The sequence below is a fragment of the Eublepharis macularius genome, chromosome 3 (assembly GCF_028583425.1).
Source record: "Eublepharis macularius isolate TG4126 chromosome 3, MPM_Emac_v1.0, whole genome shotgun sequence".
Classification (NCBI taxonomy): Eukaryota; Metazoa; Chordata; class Lepidosauria; order Squamata; family Eublepharidae; genus Eublepharis; species Eublepharis macularius.
Window position 1 is genome coordinate 165081494 of NC_072792.1, and position 23542 is coordinate 165105035.

The window sequence follows — 23542 nt, forward strand, 5'->3', positions numbered from 1 at the left end:
AGAGACTTCCAGGATGTACTTTGATAGGGCACCAGATTGCAGTTGCTCCACGGCCATATTTAAGTTCCAGCTTTCTCCGTAACCAGTTCCTGGTGTGTTTCTCTACATGCAACACTGAAGGACCTGGTTCAGAACCGCACTTTAAGGACATGAAGCTGTGTTCTACTGAGTCAGTTCACTGGTTTATCAAAGTCAGTACTGTCTACTCAGCCTAGCAGTGACTCTAGGTGGGGTCTGGAGATCTCCCAGAATATCAGCTGATCTCCTGACAACAGAGATCAATTCCTCTGGGGAAAAAAATTGCAACTCTGGATATCACGTGCTTGCTGAACTCTGTCCCCTACCCAAATTCCGCCCTCCTCAAGCTCCACTCCCCAAACTCCAGAAATTTCCCAACCCAGAGTTGGCAACCCTACCTAGGTCTCAGGCAGAGACTTATCATGTTACCTACTACCCAATCCTCATAACCAGAGATGTGAGGGATTGAATCTGGGATCTTCCAGGTACAAAGCTGGTGCTCTAACACTGAGCTACTTGCAACCCTCCTGTTTCTCATCTCATAGCCTTGCTAAATTTAATGGAAAACCTTCAAAAAGCTGGGCCTGTCAGACAATGAGCAAAGCTATTGGAGGAGACCCTTCTCCTAAACAACAATGCTTAACATTCATTCACTTGTTTATCCATTCAACCATTCATTTATTTTAAATGTTTCTATCGGGCATTTCTCTCAAAGGACTTGAAGCAAGTTCCAAAAACTAACCAAACCAAAATCTTAGTGATGTATCAACTAGAATTACAAACATGCTAGAATACAAATAATGATCTTGAGACCCAACTGGTTGACTGAATTACATTTTAGAAACCCTTTTACCTTGAACTGAATTGCTCAACAAGGGTAGCAAATAGTTGTTTGCTGATTTTGCATTAGTACCCAAGGCTAGCTCAAGGGAACTGGCACTCATACAAGGGCACTTATAGTGCCATATCACTAGTAATTAGATCGAGTAACAGATCTCTCCTACCAGGCCTTGTCTGGCATTTTAATTGACTAACGGTGCAGTCCTGTGCAGAGATACTCTAGTCTAAGCACACTGAAATCAATGGGCTGAGTCTAGAATAACTCTCCATAGGATTGCGCTGTTGATATAGAATTGTTATAGAATTGCCTACTTATACAATTCCCATAATGGCTGCTTTATATAAAGTTAGCATAAGGATCAAGTAGGGGGATTTTGTTGTTGCAAAAATAGAATGCTGCTAAATAACAAGAGTCTCCCTTAGTGAAATATGTCATATTTTAATAACCAATTGTACCTAATTATTGAAGAATATGTACTTACTTGCCAAGCGCAAAGCACTCCATCCTAACCGTAGATCCCTTTGCGGCTGTAACTGTATATGGAAAATGGACTTCAATTTTGGGCTCGTATTCCCCCATCACACCTGGGAAATAAAGAAAGGTCTTTAAAAATAAAATGCATGTCACTGTTGGTTTCCATTTGTAGAAAGCTTATTGTCAAAGCCATGATGGCAGAGTTGTTAAACAGCTAGATCGCAGTGAAGTTCATTATGGAAGGAAATCACTACAGTTAGGCTCAAATCCCAGACACCACCTAAAAAAATTAGAACTTTTCAATAATATCGAAGTAACGTTTTATTTTTAAAGAGGATTATTTCTTATGGTATATGTTCCAAACCAGTGTTTTCAAAGGCTGGCATACACAATCTGCTTGCACGCTGTGAGTTGGGTAGGCCTTAATATTCTGTGTGCTAGATTTTTTTCATAATAACCACATTCCACAACATAATGCCTCAATTTAAAACTTGGATTAATTTTCTGGAAAATTAGATTTTATATTTCGAATATTGGAACAGCAACTTTTATGATTGTATAGCATCACACAAATTGTTTCCCTCTGATTTAATGATCTAATAAAATATCTGAGGAAAAAAAACTTGTTTAAAGCAGCAATCCTATGAACACTTGTTTGAGTGAAGTCCCAGTAAACTCAGAGAGAATTGCTTCTAAATGTACATGCATAAGTTTATTTTCTATTGCAGGCATCCTCTACCTTTTGTGGGCACCTTTGGAATTCTGACGAAAGATGGTGGACGCAACCACAAAATGGCTGCCATGGGAGGTATAGCCAAACATAAAATGGCTGCCATGGGAGGCACAGCCAACAGCACACCCACAGGAAGTCCAAGTGCAGGGGAGAAGAGGTGTAATTTTTAAAATGTACTGAGAAAGAGGAGCAGCTGCCACCAAAACAACATTATTTTTAATCCTGACTGCCAACCAGTTCTTCAATGGCCAATCAGAAGCCATGCTGGGCATGAGCTCCACTTGGCACTACTCGTTTTCTGAAAACACTTAGAGGGCTCCAAGAAAGATGCTGATCAGCACTGTTACACCAGCACCCCTATAGTAGAAAGGGGCAGCTAAAGGCATACCCCTCCATTTTTAGACCCAGAGAACAGATGCCAAATGGCCAGGGGAAGCAGCAGCATGGATCATGCTTTGAGTCACACAAAGAAAACATTGGTTTGTTAAAATTAGCTAAAACATAAAGGCACTCTTTTCTGTGAAAATTCATCTTAAAAACAAACATCTTCTCAGCTGAGAGTCCAGCCACAGGAAATGGTCATTGTTTTTGACAACAGAGGAGAAATGTTGAAGAAAACCTAAAGGATTTTCTTAAGCCAAATGTCTAACACTCAAGAAAACAATTCAGTCTCCTTTCCGAGTTAATCAAAAGGGCAAAAACGCATCTCCTGAACCCCAACACAGCTGTAAGCCAACATTCACCCATTGTGTTAATCATGTCATGGCCAACTTTTACCACAAACACACCCAGGGCATGCAAGCAATTTCTGTGACACAGCAAACTAGCTGCTAACGTAGTTTGTAATTGTCACAGAGCTCTTCTAACACAAATGAAATTTTAGGCATAAAGCACCAGCACGGTATTGTGGTTAGCGTAATGGCCTAGGATCTGAGAGACTCAGGTGTGAATCCCTGCTCTGCCATGGAAGCTCTCTGGGTGATCTTGGTCCAGCCACACCCTCTCAGCTTCACCTACCTTCCAGAGTTGTTGTGAGAATAACATGGTACAGAGGAGAATGATGTAAGCTGCTTTTGGTTCCCATTAGGGAGGAAGATGGGGTAAAAATGAAGTAAGTAATAAGTAAGGAAATAAGTATATAAGGAGCAGGATTTCAGCCAAAATATGGGTTCAGTGTTTCCTCCAGGCTAACCTCCACTGCCACTCTAACACCAGGACAACAGAATAAAGCAAAGTATGATTTAATACCTCTCCCTTTCTTTCTCTTCCTTTGATTACCCTCTTCCTTGCCACTGCATTCAACCCACACGATTTCTACCAGCCTTTTGCAAATACCATCCCAATAGCACCGTCCTGCTCCCACTTCCCTCTCTCTCTCCTTCTAGGTCATCACAAGAGCCTGACATCTCCCTCTTCTCCAGCAAACCCAGCAAATCCCCCTCATTCCCATCTGCTGTAGCTAGAGATGGGCACAAACCAAAATACAAACCAAAATTAAGCATGAATCATGTCGGTTCATGGTTTGCGAACCACGGTTCATCAGATCCCATTTCTGACGAACTGCCACGAACTTTAGGCTGGTTCATTTGGTTCATTTTTTGGTTCATCACTGCAGACAGCCTGGTGCCAATCAATCAGTTTCCTAGGCAACAGGGGATGGACTTCCTGTAGACCTTCTGCTGACCCGGAAGTGAACTTCTGCTGGCCCGGAGGTGACCTTCTGCTGGCCCGGAAGTGATGGTTTTCTGACCTGCTTGTGACATTTTCACGAACCACACGAACTGATTCGCAGACCAGGGACAGGTTCGTGAAAGTTCGTGGTTCGTGGTTTGTGAAATTTGATGAACCATGAACCACATGGTTCGGGTTTTTTCCAGTTCATGCCCATCTTTAGCTGTAACATCCTTAAGCACATCTCCCTAGATTCAGTTCCAGGCGTTTTCTAGTCCTCATCAACTGCTGCCTATGTGTCTGGCTGTTTCTGTCTTTCCTTTTCTTCATGGCAGCTCCTTTCTCTTGGTCGTTGCCAGGACCCAACACACACAGACACACTGATGTGGTTGTCTCATGTATGAACTGCCATTGATTAATTGATGCTTTTACTTTCCTTCTTCCATGTATCCACTGCTTAGTCAATAATATTTACTATTCTTATGCAAGAGGTGAAATGTGAACAATGCTATTATGATCTGTTGTTTTGAAAAAACAGGGATTTGGGGCACTTTAAAAGGGAAAAAAATCAAATAGTGCATGTAATGGAACGTGTATTAATTCTCATTAAAATCTGTTAAGACGCCTTGGGATTTGGGATAAATATAGTTGCAAATTTGTTCACATCACTGGTCTGTGAAGGAAGTCTAAAACTAACATATGTCTTGAAATGGGATGATTCTTACATTCCTCTGCTACAAGTTGGGTTGCCAGATGTCCAGTTTTGACCCAGATAGTCTGGTTATTTATGCTTGATTTCTGGGAAACAAATTGAGCAAAAAACAAACATCCAAACGAGGCAGTTCCAAAGGGACAGAGTTTAGGGGGGAGTTTAAAATAGAAAAGACATGACAAAAATGAAGGAGCAAAAAAAGAAATCGAACCCTAGGGCATGGCTCTGGAGATTGGGCTGGTGGAAGGCAAACTGCAGCGGGTGCTACTATTTCCATTGTTCCTCACGTGGGAGAAGGAGAAGGTGAAGGCCCCCCCCTTCCTCAAGCAAGAAAGTGGTTTCTCCTCCTCCTTGAAAACGGCAGTGCATTTTGATTGGGCATGTGTAGAGCTTCTCCCCTGTGCCACTCATTACTTTGGATTTCCCCCCCTTTCTCTTTCTCAGTTGGGGAGCTGCTTTGCCTGTGCTGCCTCATCTACCCCCTCCAAGGAGGCTGCCTTTTCTGGCTCCCATCTGGAAAAACAGACAGCTTCTCTCTTTCAGTAGCAGGCAGCTTCAAAAAAGAATGGGGCAAGTGTTGGGAGCAAGTATGGTGAAGAACTTAAATTCCCATCATGCCCTATAACAGTCAGCCCCACCTTGGTGACATTCCTGGTTGACTAAACCGGACAGGGGGAGTTGCCACTGTTCCAAAACCAGTGCAATAGTTCCCAAAATCACTTCAGAGGGTGTTTTTGCCTTGGAGAACTAGTCCTATTTTCATCTCTTCTTGCCTTCCAGCCTCCTTTGGCAGTCAACAGCAAGACTCCCCCCCCCCAGCCAAAGCCCCTGCCACCCTGACTCCAGAGGTGACACGAGTGGAATGGAGGAGTTGGCTGATGCATTTTAATTGTGTATATATTTATTTCCTTCATTTATGCCCCAGATTTTCCCTAAAGGGGACTCAAAAGTGGCTTACAACATTCTCCCCTAATCCATTTTATCCTCACAATAACCATATAAGGTAGATTAAAATCAGTAAATTGGGTGGGAATAAAGGAGGTGTGGTGAACCGTACTTTTTTTTTTATCAGGGCCCCACGTTCACTAAACCTCCCGTCTGGCGAGGGATCTACTTCCTAGCATTGGCTTGGTGTAAAGCACTCACAGCAACAGTGGCACTTTGTGGCCTGTCTCTTTCTTGCCTCCTGCTCAGTGGCATACCATGTTGTCCCTGCATGGTTGACAAATTTTTATCAAGTGTGTCCAGTATTTTTGTAGAACCCATCTGGCCACCCTAGCTACAAGGACTGCTTGGGAGGGGAAAGCGGCCCTAGAAAAGGACCTCAGCCCCACCCCTCAAATGAGGAGGAGAGAGAAGGGGCCTACCTACCCACCCTGGCCTGCCCAAAGAAGGGAGGGAAGGAGAGGCAGCCTGCCCACCCAACAGGCCATGTGTAGCTCCAGCAAGCTGCCAGCTGCCATTCAACCCGTATTCCCCAGTTCTGCTATCAACCTGCATTTTAACTGTGTTTCTTTTCTACTGTAAACTGTTCCCCCAGTCCACTACTGAAAAAGTCCTGTCTGTGGTTGCTACCCACCTCAGTTGTGAAGAGAGGGGTGCTGAGATCACAGCTTGTGAGGCAGAGCTTAATGGGTGGGCTGGATAATATGGGAGGAGGCAGTCCTTCAAGTATCCAGGCCCCAAGCCATTTAGGGCTTTCAAAGTAAGAACCGACATTTTAAATTATGCCTGGAAAAAAATGTGCAGATCTCTCACTGTGTAGAGTGTAGAGTGTAGAGTGATATAATCCCTGTATTTACTGAATTTAGATTAGTATTCTGATTTTAATGATGTTCTTAATTTTTAAATTTGAAAGCATTTCAAATTAACTATTGTTATATTTTGTTTTGTAAGCCGATTTTTAGGCTATTTAAGGGATAAGCTGGAGACAAGGATACACACAAACAAACAAGGAATTGGTGGCACAAATGAGTGTAGCGCATAGTCACAAAAGCAGGAGCTGTGCCATCTGGGGCAGCTCTCAAAAAACTAGTTTGGGGGGGACAAAGGAATGGCAAAGGCCATTCATTATTAAGGGGAAATGATGCATTCTTAGGGGAGCAAGAAAGTTATTATTAGGAGAATGAAAGCACACACCGCATACTTTATTGAATGGAGATAAATCATGTTTTCAATCAAAAACCTTCTTAATAAACCTGTTTATGCCTTTTGTTCCGAGGACTGGCAAAGCTATCTACAATGCTCCTCAAATCATCAGACTCTGACAATTTCTTTTCCAATATCCACAACAGCCCAGTTCCTTAATTGATAATTTGCAGCATTTTGAGTAATCTTTTGCCCAGAGGCACCAGACCATTCTTTCACATGCCGCAGCTGATGGAGGACAAGTTAACACTCTGTTTCCCTCCATCTCTTTTCCAGCATCTGATAATGTCTCTATCTCTGATGTTGGAAGTTTTGTCTGAAATTGCCTACAATATTATCTTCTTCATCATTATCTAAGGTAAAAACTAGTGGGGAAGGGAAAGGAGTTCTTCAAAGAGCTCTCTCAAAGACCTAGGGTCGCCAACTCAGGGTTGGGAGATTCCTGGAGATTTGTGGGCGGTGCCTGAAAAGGACAGAATTTGGGGAGGGAGCTAAGCAAGGATGAGATGCCATAGGCTACCCACTGAAGCTGCAATTTTCTCCAGGGGAATTTATGTCTGTCATCTAGAGGTCAGCCGTAATTCCTGGAGATCTCCAGGCCCCACTTGCTGATCGCCCCTCAACAGATGTGAGTTTCTGGAGTTGCAGAGAGCCACGCTGGTTGAATTTGGAAACCCTTTTTTCTTTGAGAAATTTCGTTTTCTAAGCAGGTCTGAAGCTATCAACGATAGTTTACTTGGCTGAAATGATCTGCAAAACAGCACTGGGTACTACATTAACCTTCCAGGCTGCACCATTTCTTTCTTGACCATATGGCAGTAGGGTTATCAAATCTGGGCTGGAAAATTCTTGGAGGTTTGGGAATGGAGCTTTGGGAGGACAGGCTTTGGAGGAAGAAAGGGACTTCGACAAGGTATAATGTCATAAAGTCCACCCTCCAAAACTGCTGTTTCTTCTGGGAGACCTCCAGGCTCCACCTGAAGGTTAGCAACCCTATGTGGAAGTTCAGAGCCAGTTCAGACCTGCGGAGGAGATCACTTGTAAAAAGATCTCTCCTCCTCCACGTGGATGGTTCCCCCCAGTTCCACTCATGCCAGGCAGAGGCATATGGAGGATTGGCCTAGGTTGGTGTGGCTAGAGAACTACAGAGCTGGAGGTAGGGATGTCAGGCTCTTCCTCAGCATTGACAGGAGCTTTGGGCATAGGGCAAGGGTCAGAGACAACATTGCATGAGCGTGACGTAAGTATCATGGAGTTTGGGAGAGGAGCCCAGAGCATCACCTGATGCAGTGATGTTACATCTGAGTTTTCACCCGGATATGACATCACATTATGCAACATCCGTTCTGACCCTGCTGGTCTGAGGACCAAGGGTTGGAGGGTAGGCCCAGCTTGACGAGCAAATGGTTATCAGGAAATATTTTGTGGTAGTGTGTTTGAAGTCTTTCCTGCGCATAATGCCAGAAAACTGTCGACAATACTACTCACAAAGTCACAATCTCTTTGTGGATAAGGGAGGATTGCATCTTGCTCTTTTCCTCATCTCAAAAAATTGATTGGCAGGCACTAATCAACTGACTGCACAAAGGCCCGGGTTTTGTATGAGGGTTTTTCCACAGGGGGAAATGCCCACAAGAGCTCACTGCTGGGTGTGCATTGTGTTGACTCAAGGCCTGTATATCTTCCACGTTGCCCCAAGATGCTGCTGCTTCTAGCTGAATAAATCTCAGCGGTACAAAGGAATATTTTTAATACTTGACCTAAATACTGAGCAATATTTAGCTCACATTGTGTGGACAAATTTCAGTACACTGGAAGAAATTGGGGGATGCTTTCATGTTCATGTAAATCTAAGCTGCATGACCAAATCCCTGAACATCATATTCAAAAATTTACTGTCTGTTTGCTCTGTGATATGATTTCTGTATTTTATCAAAATATTGTATCAGTGCTGAACTGCTCTTTAGAAACAAATGTGTTTTCTTGCTGTCTCTGAGAAGCGCCTTCTAAAAATCCCTGCACTGCAGTAAGCTCAATTGCATACTGCTTGGATAAAACATCTCAGTTGCATCCTACCCCCACCCCAGGGTTGGACGTTGCTCCTAACAATGCAGTATAAGGGTTCAACTCTGTCTTGGGAAATTCCTGGAGATTTGGGAACAGTACCCGGGGATGGACTTCCATTTTTCTTCTGTCCATCCTACAAAGCTGCCATTTTCTCCAGGGTAACTGATAATTTCAGCTGTAATTTCAAGATTAGGCCCCACCAAATTTACCCTAATTTAGGTTAAAAAATAACTTCAGAACTATATGAAACAAAGACAATTCTCATTTTATATCATATTGGTGATGTAAGTGTGGTATAGTAGTTCAGAATGCTGGACTAAGCCAAGGGAAAACCAAATTCAAAACCTTGCTTGCCATGAACCACATTGGGTGACAGTTGTTAAGTCCTTTTTTCTCATTCTACCCTACCTCACTGAGTTGTCGTGAGAATAATATGAAGCAGGAAAGAATCATGAGCACCATCCAGCACCCCTTGGAGGATGTCAGACTAAAAGTTTAGTAAATATCCTACTATATAAAAGGCTAAGCATGTTCCAGACAACTCACTTCCTACCCTAGTACACTACCAGAGTGTGCTGCTGTGGAGGCGAGGGAGCCCATCCCTCCACAGAGCGTGCTGTGGTGGGAAGCCAAGACTAGGAGCAGGCATGGAGCAAGCAGCAATGCCTGTCCCCTGCCCACATGCAGCTGGGATCAGGAGCGGAGCAGGTGGCAATGCCCGCCCTCTGCCTTCACCCACCTGGGATCAGGAGTGAAGTAGGTAACGATGTATACCCCCACCTTCACCCGGTCAGAATCAAGCGCAGAGTAGGAAGGAAAGACTGCCCCCCTTCACCCAGCTGGGATCAAGGTGAAGCAGGTGGCAATGCCCACCCTTTCTTCACCCAGCTGGGATCAAGAGGGGAACAGGTGGCAACGCCTGATTTGTATACCGCCCTTCAGGACAACTTAATGCCCACTTAGAGCAGTTTACAAAGTAAATTATTGTTATCACCACAACAATCACCCTGTGAGGTGGGTGGGGCTGAGAGAGCTCCGAAGAGCTGTGACTGACCCAAGGTCACCCAGCTGGTTTCAACTGGAGGAGTGGGGAATGCAGAAGTACCTACGTTTTATCTCCAGTTAAAGAAGGTCAGATAACAGAATGAGGAAATATGTCAATATGAAACATTGGCTGACAGTTGGAGGTAATGATGCTGGGCTGGTGCATCAATGGTCTGATACAGCATAAGAAAACTTCATGTGCATGCTCTTCACGTGTTTTGGAAACAGGAGTTATGCTTTAACTTGATCCGATTGGAGACACTTTTCAATCTGTGTCCCTCTTCTTTTTTTCCTTTCTTAAAATTCTCACACAGGCACTGTGGGGCATAATAGTAAACAGTGGTCCATATTCTACCACTCCACAAAGTCTGACGACTTCCTCCAGGCTAAGTCGGCTTCTTCCCAATTTAATGACTATTTTGTCCGAGGAAGAGCCATTTGTTGAAGGAAGTCCGCTTAGCATGACAGAACGTCCTCCAGCCTAAGGCACGATACCACCTATTCTCTACATTGTTGTTCCTTAGATGGTCAGAATAGCTACTCTATATTACGTATAGAATGCTTTCCCCCCACTCAGCTGTAATAGACCAATATCGAAAGTAGGATTGCTCTCACTAATTCTGATATCCATTTCCGTTACATTGTTGAATAAATAAGAAATGCTTGTCAGCTACAATGACCCATGTGAACTATGCAAAGGCCAATCGAGCACAAACATGCAATCATGTCCCTGATAACAAAGACCTGGCAGGCTCAGAGCTTCTCCTTCCTCCTTCAGCAACCCAAAATGTCCCATTATTTTACTGCCGATAGCAACAAAGTGCCCTTGTTACGAATTTGGAGCAGTTCTATCCCGAAGCCAAATGGCTGCTGTTCATAATCAGATCGTTTCAGCAGGGCTGACAATATGACAGGAAATGACAACTTGCTCCTAGCTGGACACCATGTCATATGCCAGGACTGCAGGGAAAGCTGTCAAGTAGGTAAAACACAGACAAAGTTTAGGGTTTGTAAACAGAGAGGTACATAAATATCTGGGTGTGTGAATACCATCCTTCCTACTAAGGCAATATCAGCTTGCCAATTGGGCTTTGATTAAACTAGAAGAATTTCATCCTGCTGTTTACAGGGGGGAACTGGGGGGGCATTGAAGTAGAGGCTGGAAATTGGCTTTTTCCAGAATTGGGAAATACTAAAGAGCTGACCGTTGGTGGTGGGGATACAAAAACAGGTATCGTTCTCCCTGGGAACTTGTGTTAATGAGCTGTCATATAGTTCTGTATGCCCAAGGTCTCTTGCAGCCAGATAAATCTTTTGACAGATCATTAGCAGTAACAAAACACCTGCACTTTCCATTGATGGCAGGAGTCACTTTGTGTCAAATCAATAGTCAAGTGAAACTCTGATTCCACTAAATTATGTGCAACAATTCCGTAGGCATTCCCCACACCTGGCCTTCCTGGAAATGATAAGTTCAGCACTGATTCTTCCATGTCCCAGTTCTGAAGTACTGCATTACAGTATCAGCGCAGTCATTGTTATTTCTGTTCATCGGGCCTGCACGACTTGTGACCTACAAAAATGAACGCAGCCCTGACACAGATTGTGACCCATCAGAGGCCCAATCAACCTCCTGTTTTGCTGGCTGCCTGAGGATGCAAAAGCAGGTCAGTTGTCAAGGGTCTGGGAGGTGCCAATTGCTCTTGAGCAACTGAAGGTAGGATGAAGCAAAAGCAAAGAGGAAGCATGGAAAAAATGTATGAGAAGGATGAGAAAATGTTACTTATTTTTATATTTATGTACAGTTCTTTGATGGCTTGGTGGTGGAGAGTGCCCTCAAGTCATAGCTGACTTATGGCGATCCCTGGTGGGGTTTTCATGGCAAGAGACTAACAGAGGTGGTTTGCATTGCCTGGCTCTGCAACCCTGGCCTTCGTTGGAGATCTCCCATCCAATTACTAACCAAGGCTGACCCTGCTTAGCTTCTGAGATCTGACAAGATCAGGCTCACCTGGGTTATCCAGGTAAGGTTCTTTGATTGCTTAGGGTCCTTGTTTTACAATTTCTGTTTCATAAGTTCATTTGTTTTGTTTTTAAGTTCAATGTTTAGTTATCATTAGGGGAAGGGCAGAAAGGGATGTGCCAATGCTCAGGTCTCCTGACCATAATAACTGCTTATCTCTCTCTCTCTTCTAGACAGATTAGTGTCCCACTCAAAGTGGTGAACATGGTCAGTGTTATTATTATCTACACAATACAGATGAGGAGCTGGGGCTGAGAGGAGGGGCTTATCTAAGGTCATTTGCTGAGTTCATGGCAGTAGTGGGAGTCAAACCAGAAGACTGCTGATTTGTAGCCCAACCACTTAACCTCTATGCTATAGCAGCTTTCTCTTATATGCTCAGGGAAATGCCAATCATCACTTTGGGATCAAAAAGGGTTTGCTCCAGGCCAGATTGGCCAGGGATCCCAGAGATTGGGCAGCAGGGATCCTGGCACTGAGCAGTAGGAGTGTGCATCTAGAAATTTCCATTTCAATTTTGGTTCTGGGAGTTATGAAACAATGGCAGCTTATTACTAGTTTGTTCTGGTTGAGGATGTGCTGGCTTGGAGCTGATCTCCCCCCCCCCCCAATTTCATGAGATTCGGCCCCTTGCATATGCATTTGCTAATTTTCTTTTCAAGGGACTGAGGCTCTGGGGCAGCTGTTTTTGTACACAACGGCACTAAAATTGCACAGAAAACACAGTCATCCCTCTAAACCATCAAACCACTGAGTTTGAGAGCACACAACAACAGGGTTCTGTGTTTACAGGCCCTGAAGAATGCTTGGGGAAGGCATGCACCAAGGTGAGTGAGGGCAGTTGTGCATGCACGGACACATAGTTTTTTTCACATTATCCCTAAACCCATCAATCCAATCAGATTCTCCTTAAGCCCATGAAAACTAACAGATCCCAAAGAAGACAAATGTTGGCGGTGGCAGGTGCATGCAATAGCAGGGAACAAGCAGCACCAGCAGAGCGTGCAACTAGGAGAGCACTCCATTGCCAACCGGTCCAGCACAGCACAGCACAGCGTAATTTTTTTAAAAAAATCAATGCCAATACATTTTACCTTTGAGTCCTGCAATGTTATGCCATGTTTCCCTGTGCCTTCTAGTTCTGTTTCCGCAATGAGGAGCCATATGGGTGAATCCTCCTCTAAACTGTTGCAGGAGCCAAGGCTGAGACTCCCGGCAGCTGGCTTGTTCTTGCACTGATCATAAAAGTGCACAGAAAGGCCTTTTCCATCATGGGAAGAGAAGTAGAGGGAGAATGACCCTCTTTTACTAGTAAAAGTGGGAGACTAGACAGGTTGCTGAGTGCCAGTCTCCTTTTCCAAATAAAACCATCAACCCACAGTTGAATGAAATAGAAAAATGAGAAACTGGGATCACAGAAGAAACTGAACATAGTCCTGTTGTTATGCTGTTGAAACAAACAATTTTTTTGGCGAGAGGGAGTCATTATAGCATCAATTCCCAGATTTGGTCCAGCTTTCCAGAACTCACTTTAATTAGGTGAACCAGCAAATTCTGTGTGTTTTCAGTGTGTTTTTTCGTTATGCACACTCCTATTGAACAGGGAGAATGCAGGAGGGAGAGCTGTGAATTTCCTGCATTATGCAGGAGGTTGGACTAGATGACCCTTGTGATCCCTTCCATCTCTATGATTCTATAAATACAATGGGTTCATGCTTAAAGATCCATTCTACTAACAATGGTGCTTTGCTCCAACACAGAGAGCTGTCCTCAATGCAAGAGGCTCCTCTACCAGCATAAGAGCTTCTGGGAAAGGCTCCTTATACCAAAGGAAACCACCATTGCTATCAGAAGAGGTCTTCAGGACACAACAAATTAATTGGGCTGTTCTACACTTTAATTGATGATTGTTTAGCTTCTCTGGCAAATAGCATTGAAAAATTCCCTGAAAATGATGCAAAAATAACAAATTGCAGGTTTGATTTGCACCAGGGGGAAGGAAAATCAACATATGGGCTTTCAGGTAGAAAAAAGAGGGTTGAGAAGTTCAAAATCTTTCCTAAACTGGAGGATTCCTTGTTGCTTATAGAATAAACCTGAACTGGAAATCAGTACAAAAGTTCAGGACCCTTTATTGGCTACGTGGCTGTTCTCTCTTCATTCCCTTGCTTTGGTTGGAGATGACATTCTTAAAACAATCAGTTTATGACATAACAAAATATTAAGATCTAATGCCACGTCCAACCAAAAGGGAGACTGTAATGAAGAAATCAGAAGGAGATTGAGACTTGGAAGAGCAGCTGTGAGGGAGCTAGAAAAGATCCTTAAAGATAAAGATGTCTCTCTGGGGACCAAGATCAAGATAATCTAAACTATGGTATTCCCCATTACTATGTATGGATGTGAAAGCTGGACGGTGAAGAAAGCTGACAGGAAGAAGATTGATTCATTTGAAATGTGGTGCTGGAGGAGAGTTTTGTGGATATCATGGATGGTCAAAAAGACAAATAAGTGGGTACTAGATCAAATCAAGCCTGAATTCTCCCTAGAAGCAGTCTAGGGATGTGACGCAGTTGTGCTTTGGTCACATCAAGATGAGAAGACAAGATTCTCTGGAAAAGTCAATAATGCTAGGGAAAGTGGAAGGCAGCAGGAAAAGAGGAAGACCTAAAATGAGATGGCTCAACTCAATAAAAGAAGCCACACCCTCCAGTTTGCAGGATCTGAGCAAGTCTGTTAAAGATAGAACATTTTAGAGGTCTTTCATTCATAGGGTTGCCATAGTTTGGAGGCAATTTGACAGCACATAACACACAGTGCCAGATGCTGAATTGCATTCAGCCTGGTAATTCATATGTTGTGCAGACTCACTGTATCATTACTGTATTTTCTTTTTTATCATACCCTCTGTCCACTCTACTCGGCTCTCCTCTCCCTACAACTCTATGAAGCTGAAAAATAAGTGATTGGCCCAAGGTCATCCAGTGAGTTTCATGGCAGAGTGTGGATTTGAACTCTATTCTCCGTAGTCCAACACCCTGACCATTGCACTGCACTGTCATCTGGATAGCTCACCAAGATCAGAATTTTCTTTTACTGGAGACAAGAGATCCTCTGTGGACAGTCCTGTCAAATTCTGTTTTTTTTAAATCTATCAACAATGTTGAATAACTAGCCATAAGCAACATATGTTCCATATATTCCTACACATATGCCCAAACTCAATTTAAGCTCAAATAGTCATGGAGAACCCCCCCCCCCCAAACCTCAGTATGTTTCCATCTGTCTTCAGGGTTTCCTCTCTTAATTTTGTGCACAAAAATGGAAATGCATCCACCTCAAGGGGGGAAAAAAAGACGGGGAGGCTGCCTCTTTTCAAGTGCAATGCATCTTTCATCTTCACTGATGGCCAGCTTGGTGTCCATGCAGAGCTGCAGATGGAGGGAAAGCCTGAGAAGCAATTCCATGCTTAACTTTGTTTGTGGAATAAGGGGAGCAAGAATACTTGAGGGAAGCAAGAATGCATAGGAAAAGAAGATTCTCTAAATGTTTGCCCTTCTTCGGAGAATGTGGCAGGAACTAAGGCTAGGCAAGCAGCCATCTGATTGATGGCGATCCGATTGTCATTTAGAAGATAGAACAGATAGATGGATACGCTTGCCAACCTCCAGGTGAGGCATGGAGATGTTCCAGAATTACGACTGAGCTCCAGATGACAGAGGTTCACTTCCCCTGGATAAAAAGGCTGCTTTGGAGGGTGCACTCTATGGAATTATACCCTGCTGAGGTCCTTTCCCAAATCCTGCTCTCCCCAGGCTCCACCCCCAAATCTGCAGAAATTTCCCAGCCCAGAGTTGGCAAGCCTAGAAAATGGCAGAGGTGGGAAGAGACAGGACATGAAGTGCGTGGGGGGTAGGGGTGGGGATTGGTTCTGAAAACCAATCACTTATCCTTTGTATGTCCTGGATACAACTGGGAACAAATATATCATGGACAAGACTACATTTTCATCCAACATACATATATTTTCTTTAATTTCTTCTTTTGAAGAAATAATCAAGTCATCTTCTTTAGCATTGAGGGTAGTTGATATATTGCTGTTTGGATTACTTTTTGAAAAACTTTTGATAATGTTAATATAATAGTTGTATGGATTAATAGTTAAAATTAAAATAAACTAACAAACTTTAATTTAATTTCTAAATTAAAACAATTTTTTAAAAAAGAAATTTAAATGGCCCTGTATTAGTGGGTAGGTGGGGCTGGGTGAAGACTAGAAATGGTGTCTGTAAAGCAATTGGATTGGTTTTATTTCTTTGTAAGAAATGAGATGCCTTTATTTCTTTGTAGTATCAATTTCAAAACACTTTTATTATCCGTGATGGGGGACAGAGAAAGGTCTCATAAAAAATACCTGAACTTGAAGTACCTTCACATCTGAAACAGCAAATGTTTTAGATTGCCAGAGCTTCCATTCACTAATTTGGAGGAGGTTGTGGTCTACTCTGGTAAAAACATTTGTTTCTGCTTCCAGTTAGCAACTGAGACTGCAAAGATGCATTACTGCCTCCATCTTTCTACTGTTTGTAAACCCTTAATTCTTCAAAGTTTCTAAGCCACTGTAAGAGGCAGCTAATGAAATGATGCATGATCTTTTTTTTCCTGATGAAACTTTTTTATCTCTTCAGATAGAATTTTAAATTGTTTTTTTTTTTTTGGTAAGTCTGTGCAAAGTGAAATTGAATTGTACGGAATGACTGATTGTCAAGGACATCTACACAAATGAGGTATTCATTTTATTCAGAATCCATTCAAGGATTTCTTGATGTTTTTATTTAATTTGCTTCGTATCAAGGAGATAAGTTTCCCTTTGAGGCAGAGCTCTAAGGAAATAAAAGATTAATATAAAGACAAGCAAATTCGTACAGTCTTCCAGGATTTGACATAAAGCTATAATATTATTCAGCAACCTCAATGAAGATAAATATACAGACATGTTGTCTCAAGAGCATTCTTGTCATAAGAAGCCAGTCCCAGTGGTATTGCTACAATTGAGAATTCTGAACAAGAAATTTCTGAACAGGAAAGGGCTGTTGTAATTGGTTTATTCTAAATGTATCTCTCCTGAGAACTATTCACTACTTTCCAAGCCGAAAACAAACTTGATTTTCCCCTAACAATGCAAGAAAAATCTACATAAAACAGCCTTCTTCCTGAGGTTTGTTATCCCTAGGCCTCGTGCAAACTTTTTCTTCAGGAATATCCTATGCCATATGTGATGGAATGCACTTTTTAAAAGCATAGACAGGCTGAACAAACAGCTGAAGGACTGTGAAAGGTTAATGCTTCACAGAAACAGAGCTTGGAGTGACAGACCACTCCAAGGAATCTGATTGGGTAGCATAAGCTGAATGGAGAAAAGACTTCTGAATTGGATGCTGGGGAAAGGGAAGTCTGAGTTCAGCCCTAGCTGAGAGGAGTCGAGTATTGACAGTTTGGAGATTCAGCCCTGACTGAGAGCACTTTAACACAGATAGGAAAATTGGGGGGGAGGGGAATTTGGCAAAGAAGTTCAGGAAGTAGCGCAGGACTCCCATTCAGGCCAACAAAAGGGGGTAAATCTTCTAATGAGAAGAGAATTTCCCTACCCAGTCAAACAGGGAGTTAGCTCTGAAGAGTGAAGAGTTCCCTGGTCTAGTGTGGTTAGAAACTACCTTTGGAGATCTTAAGGACCAGTAAAAAAACTCAAGGCAAGTACTGTTATTCCAAGAGAAGGGATTTGCGTACTGGAAAGAGGGTGCCATCCTTCTGGAAACCAAAAGAGTAAGAGAATACTCAAAGAAAATATAATAGAGTGTGTAAAAAAACACTGGAACAAAAGCCTCTCAATATAAAGATTTAACTAACTGTGAAGAGCTTAGGAAACTCACATTAGTCTGAAACATTAGACCTTAAGTCTGTGCATGAACTGATTTGACCTCAGATTTATCTATATTGAGTGACCTCAGAAATTTTCAACCCTGCTTTCAACCGACCTTTCCAATCTATATTAAATAAAATATTTTGTTATTTTTTAATTTAAAATAACTTCTAGTGTCATTTAAGTTAAGTCAAAAGATGGAGCATTATACCATCGTTCAGGCTCAACCAATGTCAGAGGAGGAAGGAAGGAAGCTCAGAGGCAGTCTTGTAAATATATATCCCCTGCTGCTTCACCATATTTGCTTAGAACCCATCTCCTCTCCATTCTAAGTTTCCCTGTGATCACAGAAGCACAACCGATGGCTAACAAGGGCTTATGGACTGCTTAGTAAAAAACATATTTGCAAGTGTTCAGAGCTAAAGATTATTAGTCATAATCTTTGATGGTTTAATAGAAACCTAATTCTCACCTCCATAACATCCACCCAGAAGGTCAGAGTCCAATATTATGATATAGATTATTAATGTAGGAAGGGGAAAACAAAATACGGGCATTCATGGAAAGATAGATTTACTCTAGTGCTGGAAATTACCAAGGCAAACAAAAATACTGAATACCAAATAGGACTGCCACTTACCTAATGCCAGTGCATCCCTCCTGGTGATGCTCCCTGCCCCCTGCCCTCACTCAGGACACTGATAGTGGGAAAATGCAGGGAAAGGCACTGACTGATGCTGGGATATCACTTCCTGTTTCAGAACAGGAAATGATGTCACAACACTCTAGGAATTTCAATGATATCGCTTTTGGGTTTGGTACTGGAAGTGATATTGGAATGCTCTAGGAATTTCTAAATCTCTATGGTTTTATCATACAGCTCTGAAAATTCCTAGACTCTCATGATTCAGAACAGGACGTGATGTCCCAGCAATCCCCCTGCCAAGCTCCCATGGAATGCCAGGTGAGAGCTGCCAACCCTAATACCAATGTAACAAATCCAGGCAAATCATAACACTAATTTATGTAGGCTAAACAGTTAGCATGGCCTCTTTTATTAGAGATTTATTAGTGATTCACACATGCACAATGCAGAGAAAAGTGACACTTGGATTAGAGATGGGCATGAATTAAAATACGAACCAAAATTCAGCATGAACTGGGACGGTACATGGTTCATAAATTGGCAGTTCATCAGAGCCCATTTCTGACAAACAACCACGAACTTTAAGCTGGTTTGTTTGTTTTGTTTTTTGGTTCGTCACTGCAGACAGCCTGGCACCGATTAATCAGTTTCCTAGGCAACACAGGATGGACTTCCTGCAGACCTTCTGCTGACCTGGAAGTGACCTTCTGCTGACCCAGAAGTGATAATTTGATGACCTGGATGTGATGTTTTCACGAACCAAACAAACCAGTTCGTGAACCAGGGCAGGTTCGTGAAAGTTCATAGTGACGAATAGAGATGGGCACGATCAAAAAAAAATTAACGATCCAGCTGATTGCTGGATTGTTGGCCGTAGACGATCACGATCCGCCGGGTCATGATCGTGCGATCGCCATTATTGTGGGTTTTTCGATTGTAATGAGGATCGTGCCCATCTCTAGTGATGAACCATGAACCTCATGGTTCATTTTTTTCCCAGTTCGTGCCCATCTCTAGCTTGGATTACATAGTAAAGATTCATCATGAGAAGACATTAGTGCTAGCGGAAGAGGATTTCCTCCACTGCAGCCCCAAATGCTTCCTGAAACACTGCTCCTGTGAGACAGGGATCTTCAAGAACAGCATAGCATCAGTGGGGAATTGGCAAAAATTGCCCCCCTTCCATTAATGGAACTACATCATAGGATCCAAGCACATGCAAGCAAGAAACAAACCAACCAACAAACAAGAACCTTTTACTGAAGGGTTACCTTTCATGCCTCCATAAGGGAAGGTGGTAGAAATAAAGCAGCCTTGGAAGACGGAAAAATGCCGTGATCCAGATAACTGAGTCTGGGGGTAGGAAGAGGGAGCATGGGGGACCCAGAGTCTGCACTGAGAATGTGTGTTCCCCACACACTTATATATAAAGATATAAAAGTTGACCTATACTGAATCAGAGCAGTTTCTACTTAGGTCCATTTTCCTATACGTAGATTCTACTGAAATATTTTTCCTTCTATCCTATTGTCTGAGAAACTTTCCACTGGTAAAGTCACACACTGTATGTGATTTCTCATATATTTTCTCATATATTTCTCGTATTTTCTTTTTCTTTTCCAGGCAGCAGAAGGGGTGGCGGTGGTATATGTACCATACACTATAATAAATGGCACCAAATCAGAGTTTGCTACTTACTTAGGTTTGCCTAAGTAAGTGGCAAACTCAGGTGAACTTGTGTGACTCAGATGAAGTGATTGAAACGCATAGAATACCGATGTGTGTAGCTCGTGATCTCATTCACACAAGTATTGAAGACTGGACTTTGTGATATTGTGGAAGGAATATCTTTTGTCTATAAACATTATTATTTTCATATATCTGCTTGTACATCTATATTTGTATATTAGACATTTAAGAATTGTTATAAGTAAACTCAGTGTTGTAATCTCCAGTTGGGGCCTGGAGATCTCCTGGAACTACAACTGATCTCCAGACTAACAGAAATCAGTTCCCCTGGAGAAAATGGCTACTTTGGAGGGTGGACTGTATTCCACATTGATGTCCCTCCCATCTCCAAAACCTACCCTTTTCAGGCTTTGCCCTCAAATCTCCAGGAATTTCCTAACCCCAGAGTTGGTTACTCCACAACTATTGTACACTTCAACAAGGAGTGGCAGTCAGCTGCGGTTTTTACTTTTCATGCACACATTTGTGTAATCCACCTTGAGTTTCAGTGAGAAAGGTGGACTATAAATAACATATATAAATCTGTCTTGTTCAGTCATTATATTTTTAGTGTACACATTCCAAAAAGTGTAGCTTTGTGCATTAAAAATGTAGTGGATGAACAGCTCATGTTGTCCTTAACATAGACTTGAGGTTTCCAACCATGTTGAGCCTTTTGAGATTTTGAGAACAATGAGAAGACACCACAACAAAATGATTGCTGATTGGTATCACAAAATGGTTGTCATGGCGGCGGGGGGGGGGGAGTCATAAAAGTACTGAGAGGTTCCAAGCCAAGTCTCCTCCTCCAACGGAGGCAGTTGCATCTGAATACGTTCTCCCTGCAGACACAAAGGGAATGTCTTGTGGGATTTCTGAACCACCTTCTGCTCCAGTTAGGTGGAGGAAATCTAGTACTGATTCTTTTGGGGTGGGGGAGAAAAAAATGGGCACAAGGAAGCAGGTTGGTGAACACCATGGTGCTAGGTTTGCTAGAACTCTGCTGGCAATCATGAGGACGTTGGGGGAGAGGAATGACGGGCCAGAGGTGCAGATACTCACCTCTTTTCCTTGCATGCACACTATGCGTGTAAATGGATGTGCATCCCTGGCCAATTACATGCACTTTTTTCCCTGCCTGCCTCCTACTGTGAGGGCCCATTTCCCTGGCCTGCCTCCTCCTGCCATTCCGCAGGCAATCAGCAAGCAGAGGCAGGAATTGGCAGGCACCTGGCAAGTCTTCATGGTGCCCGTGGGTGCAACGTTGGGAACTGCAGGCCAACTGGACTCCTCCTTCTTGGAACGGGAGATCGGAGAGAATAATTAGCTTTTGAATTAAAACTGATGAATCAAATAACGTTCTTTTAGAAAGCATTTTCAATATGTTAAAAATAGATGGAAGAACTTCTTCATAAAGGTGTAATACGGGAAACAACACATTACCTTGACTGATTGCAGAAAAGTCAAGGTTGGTAAATTGAAGCTGGCACAAAAGTACAACAGACGGCGAGGGTATGAGGTAAAATAAGAACCCACTTCTTATATAGGATTCATGCTGTGCAAACATGGAAACTTCCAACTCAGTAATAATGAACAGAGATCAACTTAATTCCAGGCTAAGCTCTGAATGAATATATATTGTATCGAATCAAGTCATCTTTCGAAAGCCTAGACTTTGTAATGTTCTCACAGTGCTCAAATATTTATAAGACGGAGCAAGTATCTTACTTTGTTTGCATGTTTTATGGCTTTGTTTAATACTTACTCCTATAAGCTTATGTGTTTGTGTGCGTGTGATCAGACTGCTCAAGAGAGCTTCTGAAGTCTTTTCCTGATCTTAAATGCATTTTCCTGAAATCGACTCTGATTTATTTCAAAGGAACTCACACCCAAAGGTATGTGTGTGTGTTTTGTTTGTGTGTGTTTTGTTTTAATAGCTGTTTTGCAATTGACTTCACTGTTGATGTTTAGAAATGTGTTCCATTAGGGAGACCGTACTCAGTTGCTGGGCAGACTGGGCTCTTCTATACTGAAAGAGAAAGCAGAGGAGGCAGACAAAAGAAAGATGGAGGAGAAAGTAGAGCAGGGGATGTAAGAGTCCCTTCACACAACCTCAGAGGAGAAATGGGTAGGGCTTTTTTTCAGCTGGAATGCAGTGGAATGGAGTTTCAGCACCTCTTGAAAATGGTCACATGGCTGGTGGCCCCGCCCCCTGATCTCCAGACAGAGGGGAGTTTAGATTGCCCTCCGTGCTGCCAAGTGGTGCATAGGGCAATCTAAACCCCCCTCTGTCTGGAGAACAGGGGGCGGGGCCACCAGCCATGTGATCATTTTCTCCGAGGGCAACCCACTGAGTTCCACCACCTCATTTCCCAGAAAAAAATCACTGGAAATGGGTGTCAGAAATCATGGATTTATTCATCTTTAATTTAAAATGATCAACTGATAGGTGGAGTGACTATCTTTAGGAGGCGCTCAAATCTTTCTAATGCATAACTGAGTTTTTAGAAGAGTCTCCCTTTAGGGTTGCAAGTCCCTCCCCCCTGCCCAGCAACTGGCGGGAGGTGGGTTGTGAGGTGGGAAATTACCAGGGTGTGTGCATTTACCCAATCTCAACAGTGAGAGGAATATAGGGCCCTGTGTCTAGTGTGGGGAGGCAGGGGAGGGAAAGAGCTGGTGGTTCCTCTCTCCATTGAGATTGCAAAGTTCCATTCCCATGGCGATCCCACGTGGCTGTCTTTGAAAAGCTCTTCCCCTCCACTGTCTCCCTACATTAGGGACATATTGTGTTGTTTTCAACTACAGTTTGCAGGTACAATTTCATCCCTGACACGTTAATAAATATGTGTCTGGCATCACTTGTAGTTTAGCCCTGATTCTCAAGGGGAAGGGCATTCCTTAAGCAAGGTGCTACTGCTGAAAAAACTCTGTCTCTGGTTGCCACCTGCCTCTCTTCTTAATATATATATATATATATATATATATATATATATATATATATATATATATATATATATATATATATAGAGAGAGAGAGAGAGAGAGAGAGAGAGAGAGAGAGAGAGAGAGAGAGAGAGAGATGTATAGATATAGATATATTGATATTGATATTGATAAGCACTGGTTGAGATTTACTTCATCCTATTTTCTGGATTATTAAGTCCTCTTAATAAGGTCAAGCTAGCTATACTGATAACCTTTAGAGTCTCTGGAGATGGATGAAGTAAACCTCCTATGCTTCACTGAGCGCAGTTCAAAGTCTTTCTTCAGCCTGAGGAGTCTTCCTCCAGCAGAAGAGCTGTTTAAGCTGAAGGAAGCCTCTTTAGGCTGGAAGAAGGCCTCTTGGAGGAATAATGGATCTCTTTCTATATCTATTGGCATACTTGATCTTCCATATGGGGGAAACAAGTGCTGTGCTGGACAAGCCTAAGCCCTAGACTGTAATAATATATAATAATATACCTAACTAGATCTGTAATATATAATAATATACCTACCTAGATCATAATAATATACT

The 23542-nt window shown here is 42.7% G+C and overlaps 1 protein-coding gene across 1 annotated transcript in view; it reads right to left on the reverse strand.

The window, feature by feature from the left end:
- Nucleotides 1-23542, reverse strand: part of CNTN5 (contactin 5) — a 511103-nt gene that overhangs the window by 220975 nt on the left and 266586 nt on the right. The window contains exon 7 of the mRNA XM_054973696.1: nt 1341-1443. Within this exon, the coding sequence (XP_054829671.1) occupies nt 1341-1443 (103 nt within the window). The remainder of the gene's footprint in view (nt 1-1340; nt 1444-23542) is intronic.